This window comes from Lepisma saccharinum, chromosome 20, assembly GCF_977018435.1.
Source record: "Lepisma saccharinum chromosome 20, izLepSacc3.1, whole genome shotgun sequence".
NCBI classification, from domain to species: domain Eukaryota; kingdom Metazoa; phylum Arthropoda; class Insecta; order Zygentoma; family Lepismatidae; genus Lepisma; species Lepisma saccharinum.
The window spans coordinates 53,302,690-53,315,836 of record NC_139248.1 but is presented as its reverse complement, the minus strand read 5'-3'; the positions used below and the strand labels follow the sequence as shown (position 1 = coordinate 53,315,836).

The 13,147-nt window shown below is 35.7% G+C and overlaps 1 protein-coding gene across 12 annotated transcripts in view; it reads right to left on the bottom strand.

Moving 5' to 3' along the window:
- Window positions 1-13,147, bottom strand: part of lark (RNA-binding protein lark) — a 94,616-nt gene that overhangs the window by 47,593 nt on the left and 33,876 nt on the right. For all 12 annotated transcript variants that reach the window (XM_083141473.1, XM_083141479.1, XM_083141472.1 and 9 more), the window contains 3 exons: window positions 11,427-11,544; window positions 10,103-10,425; window positions 3,860-3,889 (listed from right to left, as the gene is read on the bottom strand). In XM_083141473.1, coding sequence (XP_082997599.1) covers window positions 3,860-3,889; window positions 10,103-10,425; window positions 11,427-11,544 — 471 coding nt within the window. The remainder of the gene's footprint in view (window positions 1-3,859; window positions 3,890-10,102; window positions 10,426-11,426; window positions 11,545-13,147) is intronic.

The window sequence follows — 13,147 nt, the reverse complement described above, 5'->3', positions numbered from 1 at the left end:
TAAATTATTTCAACCGGATTTCACATTAGTATCAATATCTTAAATGTAATACAGATAAAATTGTTTATTTTGTCCTTCCCCCTGCAAGCCAATACCAATTTGTAACAAAATTCTTCTTCTTTAACAGTAAATCCAAAATACTTGATATTCGTTCCTTTCGTCTTTTTGTAATGAGTGCTACAGCCGTAAATAGCAGTTAGGCATATTTTCTTTCGGAATGCACTTACATTCTTCGCACTAGAAGTGAAACAAAGACAACAAAAAAAGAAAACACTCAGTCCAATGGTCTACAGAAAAGAACAAAATCGGAAACTCCACTTGTCACCCTTTGAAAAGCACCCCCTCACCTGGCTGTGGCCACTATGTTCACGTCAAAGCTCTGACGTATGGCTGCATCTGCATCCACCTGTTTGTCATTCCACCATGGGTTATACCATGATTTTCACACACTTGCATTGATTGTTTATGTTTATGCAACCCTATCATGTTATATATCGTAAAGTTTATATCCTGCAGTTTCTGAATATGGCAACAGTATTCCAGTCAAGATGGCCTCACTGATGTGCAATGCGGTTGAAATAAGCTCATCACAAAATGAAGTAATGTTCTGATTTTTATGGTACTTTGGATGAAAGAAAACATAAGGAAAAAGAAAATACTGCAATTATTAAAATATATTATTGGCCAAATAATATGATATGGAGTGTGTAAATGCCTTAATGGAAGAAATCTTGTGCTGCTACCTGTTAGTTTGAGGGTTCCGATTGTGCCTCATATAAATGTTATGTTAATCATGGAACAAGCATATACAGTAAACCATCGTTAACACGAATCCCAAGGGACCGGAAAATCAAGAATTCGTGCTAACCGGAGATTTTAAGTTTTGTTTGCATATCTATGCCTGTATGCTCCTTTTGGCCATGACTCCTGCCTTACTGCTTGCAACTTGATGTTACTCGTTACCTATTTCATTCATAACCAGGATAACTCCTTTACATTTTGTAGGGGGTGTTAAGGGACTTTTGACTTGTCAAAGTTCATGTAATGAGGCTTTTATCAGTCACATAGTTACACACATTATTTTGTATCTTCTGATCCCATTGCAGTCCCAGAATGAATATTTTATATGTTTTAGAGTATGGTATGAGGGACCAAATATATTTTTTCCACGATTTTTGGCGATGACATGTTTTGAGATATTCAAGGTCAAAGATCAAGGTCACATGACAAAATTATATTTTTATCCAAAGGTAGGCTGAAAAGCTTGTTCAATTCCCTGTACAATAAGATTTATTTGACCTTCCTAGGCAAATTAGGGGCAGAGTTGCAGCACATTTCGTATAGTTAAGCGGGCTCAAATAGGGGAATTTATGCAAACTTTGACTTCGAATAATTTAACAATTACAAGACGGACGAGACTCAAAATTTTCATACTTACTAAGTTCCATGCATAGTTTAACTCCCCAAATTTCATGAAAATCTGTGATGGTCAGGTTGGAAATTGCACATATCTGTGTTGATTTGGCATGGCATGACTCGCATGCAATTTCCACATTTATTTGTAATAAGCCAGGTTGCAAGTTTTGTACATACAGTGGAACCTCCAAGTTTTAAGTTCCCAGATTTTACATTTTCCCACATTTTACAAGGTCGAAATACACAAAATGCTGTCAAGTTTTGTATAATGCAGAAAATTTAAAATTGGGGTTTCACTGTATTTTCAAAACACTTGTGATAGTTTTGCATGTTAGACATCTGAAATTGTCCAGAATGCGCCTGTCAGCATCTTTAACATAATAGGTTTAAATTAATGAAATTGTGAGACTGGCTCCTTTCAGAAGAAATCTCCACTGAAGAGTGAAAACTGATGAAGGGACATTCACGAAGAACACCAATGTCAGGGTGGAATGGAAACCCAGCATCCCAGGCATTGTAGCGTGGTGTGCTAACCACTCTTCCACAGAGGCCAACGAAGAGTGATTTGAAAGATGCACGGACTGTAATTACAACATGTAAAACAATGCAGGGTCAACCAATTTTATAAGTGTGATCATAGAGGAGAGACTGCTATAACTGTCACATGTTCCATTCAATACATTGTTTTGCACAGTATTCTCCATGAAAAATCTAAGGAGTGTGTTTTATAGAGCGACCTCAAACAAAAGAACCTCAAGTGAAAAGTCTTCGTGCACCTCCCCCTACTTTCGTTCAACTCTGGCTCCACTCTGCCCCACCCCTCCATGTGGGAGTACCGTGCACAGGAGTTGCGGGTCTGCAGGCTCTTTTTGCTTGTGGTTCCACTATAGAATCTGTTTCATACTACCAAATTCAACACTTTCCATTCTTGAATACACAAATGGATACTTCAGTACCTGTGTAGTGGAATCTATGTTACTTTTAATTTTGGGGTGTACCCATTGGGTTAAATAGCTACGTACATTGAAATGAGTTCATAAAAATATCCGTGGTTAACATATTAGGTGGAAATCTGCAAAATTACCTACATCTTATGTCATTAATTGCAGCATTTTGAGACTATATTACAATGCTTTTATAGATGGAAGCATTTAACCATATCTTTACACAATGTGTGAATTTGATATGCAATTAATACATATTTGTTATTATTGAATTTAAAATTTAGCCAACTTTTCTTCATATATATTATGTACACTGAATGACTAGTCTTCACTTTTCATCTGATCAGTGGAATTAAGATTTGAGTAAATCAGATGAAAACCAGAAATATCTCTCTCTAAAAAAGAACAAACCAGAAATTGAAATGAAGTAATGCTTAACCTAGCATTCCCAGTTTATCTGCAATGTAGTTTCCCAAGGGAGGTTCAATAGACTTCATACATATTTTGTCCATAATGTTCTTCAATATTCTATATTTTTTTAAATATTTCACTTTAGGTAGTAAACACATGTTTATTTATGCTGCAAAGCTTATTTTTGATAAAAAGTATTCTTTTTAATTTTAAGAAGAAATTAATTAAAGTAATGCCAATGTGACACTAATTATAGAATCACAAGGGAGTTTACTCCTCAAGATCACAATCTAATTTCTTTACCATATTGGGAATTTTGTTTCCTTTTAAAAATGTGGAGTACATAATTAAGAACTATTACCAATTTTAAGTGTCAACATGAGTCATTGTTGTATGAAAAATGGTACCTATGGGCTGAAAGGGCAACCCCCCCCCCCCCCAAGTTCTAAGGTTAACCCAGCACCAAATCAATGGGATCAAATACAGTAGATGCCTGATCTTATGTTCCTGAATTTTGCATTTTTTGCACATAATACATTTTAATGGTTTTCTTTTAAAATGAAAAATTCAAAAATTGCACTTTACATCTCAATTTTGGTCTCCAATTGCTATTTTGGTACATAGATCTACCGCTGATTTATTTTATCCATATGCAACCCAAAGAGATTTCTTTGAGTATCAAATGTTGCTAAACATGGTGGTGCACAATTAGTATTAGCCTCATTAGAAGAACATTAAAATAATGAAAGCACCTCCCCATAAAAGCACATACAACTCCACACAATTCTCAACTTTATCATGTGTAATTGTACTAAACACCATGCTCTAACCACATTTGCACCTTCCCAAGGGTAAAGACTTCTCAGGAAGTTATGGGAATGATGCAGCCTTTTTCGTTTCATTCATGTATTCTCCTACATTTCTATGTTGACAACGACAATGTGAATCCGACCCTAAGACACCTAGCTCCATAGAATGCTATGCTAACTACTCTATCATAGTGGTTCACTAATTTTCAAACCTGAGAGTCACTAGCCTGGATGATGAGTAAAACAAATAAATAGAAACAGATATATTGCACAGCTTACCTGGATCTAGTGCGTCCCAAATCTTCCTCCCTGAAAAACAAAAATAGAACTTCATGGTACCAAAATTTGATTTGTATCCACGTGCATGACATCAAATATACACACACCTAATCACAGTTCCAACAAAAATTACAAAAATATGTAGACAACTACAGTGGAACCTAAATTTTACATTTTCCCCGCATTATACAACCAATCTTGATGGTCCCAAGATGGCAAAATGTTATAAAAGTTTTATAGATTTTACATTTTCCTGCATTTAAGTTTTTTTCAGCTAAGTCCCCTGAAAAATGTGAAACTGAGGTTCCACTGTATACACAGAGATGACAGTAGTTGAAATTGTAAATTGTAAAGATATTTATTTATTTAAGCTCAGTGCATGTTGGCATCAAATGAAACGTTCCTACGGTTTGATCCCTTATGTGACAATTTAAGTCATTTTACTGTACGGAAAGAGGGAGTAGCATTTTGCTCTTATTATTCTTCTAAAATCACATATATATATGTATATATAACAAGAAGGGAAGGAGGAGGGACGTCCAAAAAAATCACATCAAATATATATGTGCAGTTATTTTTTTTTATGTTGCAAAAACTGGAAGAAGTGAGCTTTCTTTATTGTACGTTTTGCTCTTATTATTCGGAACGCATTTTTCAAACCTTTGTATTTTGAAAAAAAAGTTTCGATTTTTGGTAGAAAGCAAGATGGTTTCTGGTTCGCTCGGTTCGAATCCCGGCCGAAGAAGGTGCAACAAAAGAGGTTTTTAACGACATGAAAAACATACCGGGTTCATTGTTTGTTAAGCTTATGATACAAAACTAATAACTAAATTACAAATTTAAGAAAGTTAAAAATAGGGCTCAGCTGATACCACTTTGAACCAATACCCTGATTCCCACAGATACCAATACCAATGCTTGAAAATTGTAATTAAAAGTTGTTCAAAATGTAGATCAATATTTATGTGTAAGTATTCCGCTAATTATATACATCAATTTACCAACAATTTTTATTTAAAATATTTGAGAATTACATCAGAATATTAAATTACATGTTATCACAAAATTCATTTTTTCACACAAAATCGGTGCAACATAAAGAAAATTCGAATTGTGATAAAATTTCCAGGATAATTAGAATCTGTGAAAGTGTTGCATGGCATTTTTGAGGAGTCTGTGAAAGCCCAAAAGGAAGTGAAAATATCTGTATACTTTCTAATATGGATACCACTGGTATCTGCTGATATTGATACAGCCACAGCAAAAAAGTTTTAGTAATACGAAGATAACACCTTGTGCCATCTGTTGGTATCAGAATACATGGGCATTTCAGTATATCTGAAAAATTGATGATCACCTTACAAATCTGGTATCTGTAAATAGCCTGTAATCTAGTGCAAAATTCTGTACACTTTCTTTTTATTGCTGTCCTCAACAAACAAACTCTATGGCACAACAGCCCCTTGAGAGCAAAAAACCAGCCAAACTGCTCTTTCGTAGGGGACGAGTGGTCAGCACATAGAGTCCTATCACTGCTGTTTTCTAGTTTTCGATACTGCTACTTCTACTTTTCAAGCAGCTCCACAACTGTTCTCATGATGCTGGGTCAACACCAATCTTTTTTTAGCTCCCACCAGGAGCAAACTTAGGACTACTTACTATCATGAATATAAACATATATTCATGTTTTGGGGAAAGGAAGATGTGGCAACACATTAGTGGGCTCAGATCAAGTACTCACTTGTCCGAGAAGGTGAGTACTTCATTTCAGTATAATAAATGTATAATTCTTGCATCATAGTTTTGTAAATTTGCAGTTTTAGGTTTCAGAGGCAAAATCCATTGCAACCAACTGGTTACATGCACTGAATAAAAAGGTTAATTAATTGTTCATGTACTTCAAGGAGGATTTGCAATTTTATATTGGATTGTTAGAATATCAGTTATCAATAAGGACCTTGCAGTAACATCAAAAAATTTAAATTGTTGCAAAATGGTGTTTACATGTGTACACTGTCTACTTCATGCATTCAAAATCGCAAAGCTCTTAACCCCTTTCTGCATGATTTTTTAGAAATACCTGAAAAAAATATATGTTGTTACTTTTGATATTGGTGGACAAAAATAGCAAACAGTTTTGAAAAAAACATTTTATTTTCCAAAATTCTTTTAAAAAATATGTTTGGATCATATATGGCACAACATGCATTTATGGATATGCCAGTACACTACATTTATGGATATTCCACTACACTAGATTTAATTGTTTCTGAGCTGTTTGAACACAGCAGTTTCATATTGTCTGAATCACGTGGTATGGAATAACAAGAAGCAGTTTCTGTCCTTGTTCAAACATAATGGAATCTTACACTTTACACAATGTACAAAGGACCTACCGGTGCATTTTGGGTATTTGCACCTCATTCGAGTTTCCCAATTTGGGATGTGTCCAACATTGTCTCGGCGAATGTGCACTTGAGGGATTGGAACAGAAGGCCCATTTCGTTTCTTTTTCTGAATTTCATTCTCAAGTTCGTTGCTTGGGCGTCCTCTACGCCGTACAGAGGTCTTGCCTTGTTTGCATAGTGCGTCTGACACTTCAATTTTGAAATTTACTAATGGCATGTACAACCCTGTCTTCCGTCTCCACAATAACCATGCGTTGACAATTGCCATATCAATTAGGTGGTGAAAGATTCTCATGTACCATTTTTTGGATCGGATCATTATCCGATAGTAGCCTAACATGGAATCCAATAGATCAACTCCTCCCATATATTGATTGTAGATTTTTACGACGTTTGGACAAGTAATCATTTCAAATTCATTCTTGGATTTGAAGAAACGCCGTGCTTCCCCAATTGGTTGACTTCCTAAAAACGACGATAGAAAACACACTAACTTGTTGTCATACCAAGCCACTGAGGAAAGCTTCACACCATCAACAATTGCAGTTTTCTCAACAAATGATCCCCTCCCCCTTTTTTTCATTGTTGATTCACTCGGCATATCAACTTCACCAAGCCTATTGAGTCTGACAGTACCTAGTGCATTTATACCTTCTTTCTTCAGATACACCTGAAGTTTTATGTTGTTGAACCAATTGTCAAACAAAAGTGTGTGATTTATATTCCTTGGAACAGTGCGCGAGAGACGTATAGCAACATTCCCACTAACACCAACATCTGGTTCACCTGGAAGTAGCACATTATCTGAAGCACCTACAAATATTTCAAAGTCGTAGCTGAACCCTGATTTGCCACTAAGAACGAACACTTTGTAGCCCCACTTATAAGGCTTAGCTGGATTGTATTGCTTGATGGAGCTCCGTCCTTTGAAGGGGATTATTTGTTCATCAATGCAGAGTTTTTCTTCTTTAGGTACAGTCAGCAAAGATGAACGAAGGAACTTTATAATGGGCCTCACTTTATAAAGTTTGTCGTGGCCTTCTTGACCAGCAGGAATAAAGTCGGTGTTATCATTGAAATGAAGGAAACGGCGTATATCTTCCCACCTATTGACTGCCATTACTTCAAATATCCGAGGGTGTCCAATTTTACTGCTCCAATAATCTCTGCAAGCAGGTAACTGAATCACGGACATGTTTAGCAAAATACCAATAAATTGTTCAATTTCTTCTTTAGTAACATTTCCTGGCTTATTTGGTCTCTGTTGCGTTGTATATAAGTTTGTTTGCTGAACAATATGGTTGATTAGCTCGTCTGTGAATAGGTACTTGAAATAATCGAAGGGGCTATTTAGTTCTTCAAAAGATAAAGGCAAACTTGTATCACCTCCAAATTCAACATCATTGCCATTACACAGGAGAGAATCCTCATTCCACACGATCTTCTCCTTATCTTTCTTTGCACTTGTCTTCTTTTTTCTGGTTTGAGTGGGAAGATCCGAAGGCTGTTGTCTTGATGTTGATGGGATCGGTTGAGATTCTCCTTCAGAATTTTCGGAGGGTGTTTCGGGAATAACAGTCACATTAGGCTTCATAATGGCATCTCTTACATTATAGATATCTTCATCCTCGGAGTCGGGAGCTAAAATGGGCACCTTTCTCATCTTGCTATGGTCCTCATCGTCCGACAGATCTGAATCCTCACTGAGATAACCATCTCCAGGAACAGTTGTCACACATGACAAATGACCATAGAATTTGGAAGGATCCATATCCAGTCTGCAAAGATGAGAAAATAGTTTAGAACACAAATGGACCACTTGGTATAACAATTCAATAAATGTAAAAAAAATACTAAAATATTCTATTTGGTTTGTAATATCTACAGTGCAGATACATTGCTGTTCGATTTACATGGGCAGCTACATTAGAAAAAGCAATGCATATGCATTTTATAATTGATTTGAGCTGTCTAGAATATCCCCCCCACACACACACCACTCCATAATCTTTGCTACTGATGTTTATCCTCTTGTGAAACTCAGAAAAGGAAACACATCTGAAAATATAGAGAATAAAACTTGTAACATCGTCTTTTTGCCAACACTTTCTATTTACGTAAGAGCAAGATAATAAATACCCACATCCAGCAATGACAAATATGCATGGAAAACACACATGTGATATATATATAAAAACAACAACACATGTTCTACACACACGCCATAATGTGCAGCTTAGCAACACACAATCAGCTGCATGAACGGCCATATATGGACCACGCCGTGTTCCTTTGTCTAACTACCCACGTATGGAAGGCCATATATGAACCAAACAGTTTTCTTCTTAGTAGCAAATTATAATAACATTTTCATCAAAACTTTTTTGAGATTCTCGTTCTCAACATAATCAACAATCATGAGATATTTTTATATTTGGCTAATTTGAGATATTTATCAAGATAATGTAAAGAAAACTCACCTTTGTTACCAAGCCCTTCGTCCGTATGGATCAGATGCAATCACACTCTGCAAGAACTTCGTCCCGCGGCTAACAGGTGGCAGCACACATTGCGCGACCAACAGGCTTGGCTCATTTCTGGCCTGACATGCATGAAAAGATCGTGAACTTTCAAACAAGGTTATAATGACTGTTATAGTGGTTTGGCTCAGATATGATCCATTATGCAGTAAGGGGTTAAGTCCATTCCTTGAGACAAGACATTCTTCAGCTGCTGCCAATCAACATTTCTGTTTAAGCTTTTTAAAGTTTACCTTTTACGTAGGACTGAGCCAATACAGACTGCAATGAATCAGTATTGGAAAGTATCAGTTCGAATTTATTTACCGATCCTTTTCAGGTACTTTTGGTCTATGAGGTCTGCAAAAATGCCACCCCACACTTTCACCAGGTCTGATTATGCTGAAAATTATGTAAAATTCGAAATTTCCATTCAATTCTCACAAACATTGTGTGAGAAAACTTGATTTTATGTTTAAATAAAATGTAATGTAATATTCTGACCTAATTCTTGAATATTTTAAAACAAAACTCTTGAGTAAATTATTTTCCTGTAGTTTACGGTTATTACAAGCATAAGAAAACAGTTTTTTTCTTTGTGACGTTTCAGGAGAACACACGCTCCTTTCATCAGACATTTATTTTCATTTTGACTAAAGATACAGTTATAACAATGGTTAGTAATTTTTAAACAAAAAGAATCTGTTATATAATGGATGTTGTCAATGTTACATTGTTGTAATATAGCAACTTAACTGTGAAAAAAGCAGTCTATTTTATTTTTATTTTAGAATTTTTTTTTTTTTTTTTTTTTTGAGCGTGTGTTCTCCTGAAACGTCACAAAGAAAAAACTGTCTTCTTATGCTTGTAATAACCGTAAACTACAGGAAAATAATTCTATCATGCAAGCAATGCGTACATACAAGAAAAACTATTGGGTAAATTGATGCATAAAATTGGAGTGCAATGCTTACTCTAATATTTAACAATATTTTGAAAACCTTTTAATTATTACAATGGTATTGGTGGGAGTTGCTAAAGAGTATTGTCATCTTCATGGATATCAGTTCAAAGTAGGACTGACTCAGGTGTACTGTTAACCAGTCGTGGCTCATGAGGGGAAGGGCCTGTAAGACTGCAGCCCCCCAAAAAATATATATCTTGGTGTCATTAGTGCAAAAATTAAATAGTGGAAGTATAAATATTTAATTTTTTCACTAATGGCAACAAAATATAAATTGTTTGGGAGGCTGCAGTCCTTCTTTACATCAAACACCCCACAGTCATACAATTACAGTTAGAGATTATTGCATTACCTGAAGCGGCTGCTTGATGTTGGAGGAGAGCGTCGGCTGAAAATGCTGAAGTCAGAGCTACCTCTATCATAAAAGCCGTCTCTGGAACTTGAATCACGCAAAGAACTTGTTGCACTGCGCAGCGTTATTGGTGGTGGTGGTGGGAGTGAATCCCGGCGAGGTGGCAGAGGGGGTGGTGGCGGAAGGAAATCTCTCCCTCGAAGTGAAGATGGTCCAATGTCTCTTGGTCCAAAATCTCTTGGAGGAATGGGTGGAAATCTGCGTTCAAATGCATCCCGCGAGTCTTCGTATCTTCGATCGTAGTAACTGTCATAGTAACTATCCTGGTTAAAAGAAAAAAACATGTATTCAGGCAATTGCCTTCACCAAATTTGCTTAAAACTATGCATGATTGCATTTGATACATATCCTCATACAATGCACTATAATGGCACAAGCAAACTGATATTTTGTTCTTAACTGTCGAACAGCAACAGTGGATGACAGCGTGGCTTCTTGTTTAGGACAACTTACAGCACCTACAGAAGCAACTGTCTCTATGCATGATTAGACAAGCGAGAGTTGTATGTCTATAAGCCTGTAATATACACTCCACTGGCCTATGGCCACAAAGATCCCTTCTAATGTGGAGTAGAGAACATAGTGGTTGGACACGTAAACAGTGATGTTGTGCTCTCTTTTCAGACAAGTCCAGGTTTAGTCTGCAAGTGATTTCTTGATGTATCCTCATCTGGAAAGAACCTCGTTATCAGCACTGTCCAGCGAAAGATGTCGAAAGGAATCATTGCACTGTGATTCAGAATGCCAAAAATGCCAGCAAAAAAAGAAATATTTAGGTTTTGGTAAGGGGACAAAACAGTTCTCTAAACAAAAATGGAACAGGAAAACTGTCCAAGAAATTTTGTTTCCCTCTGGGTTCCCACGTCAACTCCAAGTGTATTTTCCATGAGATTTCCCAGAATCTTCAATTTTTTCCCCATAGTAGTTGATACACACTGCAATACTACTGTAAATTTATTTTACAATAGCCTTAATTTCCCCTCACAGTCATACCATACTCCCCTTCTTTATTATTATTTTTATTCCTAGTGATTGGAGAGATTAATTGGTACTCTATTGGTATCAGCCTATCGGTGGATCAGTAGCATTACTCAAAACAAAAGGCCTGTGATGGAAAAATTGCTTGAAAAGTTTTCACATTATATTTTTGGGGACACTGAATCTGAAAATGACATCCATTTTTTTCCAACACGTAAAGGAATACCACTGCCTTTATTAAGAAAGTTTATTATGCAAATAGAAGTTAGAAGCTTTCATAACTTACCCCAAACCTTCCCATTATTCTGTCCCTCATAAAGGGTGGTGGTGGTGGGGGAGGATAAGGTTCTCCTCGTCCAAACATCCTGTCCCGAAAACCATTCCTGTCCGGTCCCATGCGGCCTCTAGCGAAGAAACATTACAAATTAATCAACATCTATTAGAACATCAACACAGATTATTACATAAGCAATGTGAAATGTGAAATTTAAATAAGCAATAAGGGTGTATGTTTGTTTCACGAATGGGGGCAGAAACCTACACTTACTTACATGTGAAAGCAAAAGGTCAGTGTTAGTGTTGTTTTGCAAATATTTTCTTAATGTAAAAAACTTACTGTATTTTTAAAATTCAGTGACCTTTTCACTCATGGCAATGGAGGGAACTTCAAAATATTTCTGAGCTCAAAATCTGAAGTATGGATGTTCAGTGACAATTAAATTTGCTAGTGCAAGGAATGATGAAATATAAAAAAATCCTACAAAAATAGAATTGTATGAAAAATTATTGTAATCTTCAGTTATATTCATACTGCTGTAGGTTTTAGCATGTTAACTAGGTATGATAAGAGATTCCTTGGTACTACACCAGAGGTAACTTTATATGAATCCATGACTATTATGAAGCATCTATTTGATAACTGATGCACAATTCTGCCATTTTTACTGTTCTGTGAATATAAAACTTTAATTCAGTTGTTTTCTTTTTTGGGAGGGAGGGGTATATACAAAATTTCTAAATATGCAGCTTATTTTTTTAAAGGAAAAATCTACACATGTTATATGAATGGGAATGAATTAATCCTTCCAGTTTATTCAATGCCACATTTCTAACGAAGTTAAGAAGGGTACTGCAGGACTCTGAAGTGCTTTCATTTATTACCACAACCATTTGGCAAAGGATCCCCTGAAAAGTGGCATGTAGGACAAGAATACTGGAAATGCAAACTGGTCCTTCCTGCAGGTGAATGGCTGTTATGGTGCCTGAAAACATTGAAGTTGCTTTTACTTATTTTGTCCAAATGTTTGGCTTATTGTAACTGTTTGATGGCAATGTGAGTTAAAAGCAACGAGAATATAAACACCCATAAATAATTTGATGCCTTTTAATTGCTTATTGACATGTTTTATTCAGTATTTCTGACAAATCAAAACACAACCAGGATTCCCACTCATTTTGGGAAGCTTCTTTCACAAAATTAAAAAGAAATTAAAAATTCAGACCATTCGGCAGTACATCAAAATGCTAGGAACACACTTTTAAGATAATTTACTCTGATAAGCTTACTTTTCACTTTTTCTGTGCAAATTATCTTCACGATCAATTTCACCACCAGTCTGGTGGCACCTGATGAAGCAGAAAATGTGCACAGGAAAAATTAAAAGTAAGCTTATCAGAGTAGATTACCTAAATCCGACTAACCGCAAAACAGATATCTTTAGACACTTTTAAGAGTTAAGCTGCACTCACTGTTCAAAAGAATGCTTATTCAACACTGTTCAAATTAAATTTAAAAATATATAAATAGAACACTCATCTACGATCAAGAAATTTGTTTAAAAAGGTGGAATTTATTTTGATTCGAAGCAGCAAACATAATAGTAGGCCATTTAACATTATCAATACTTGGAAATGTCAGATCAATTTAAATTTGAAATTTAAAATGTAAAGTAAATCAATTTTTTTGCAAAACACAGTGGAAAAATGTTTGAAAATATTTATTCATCC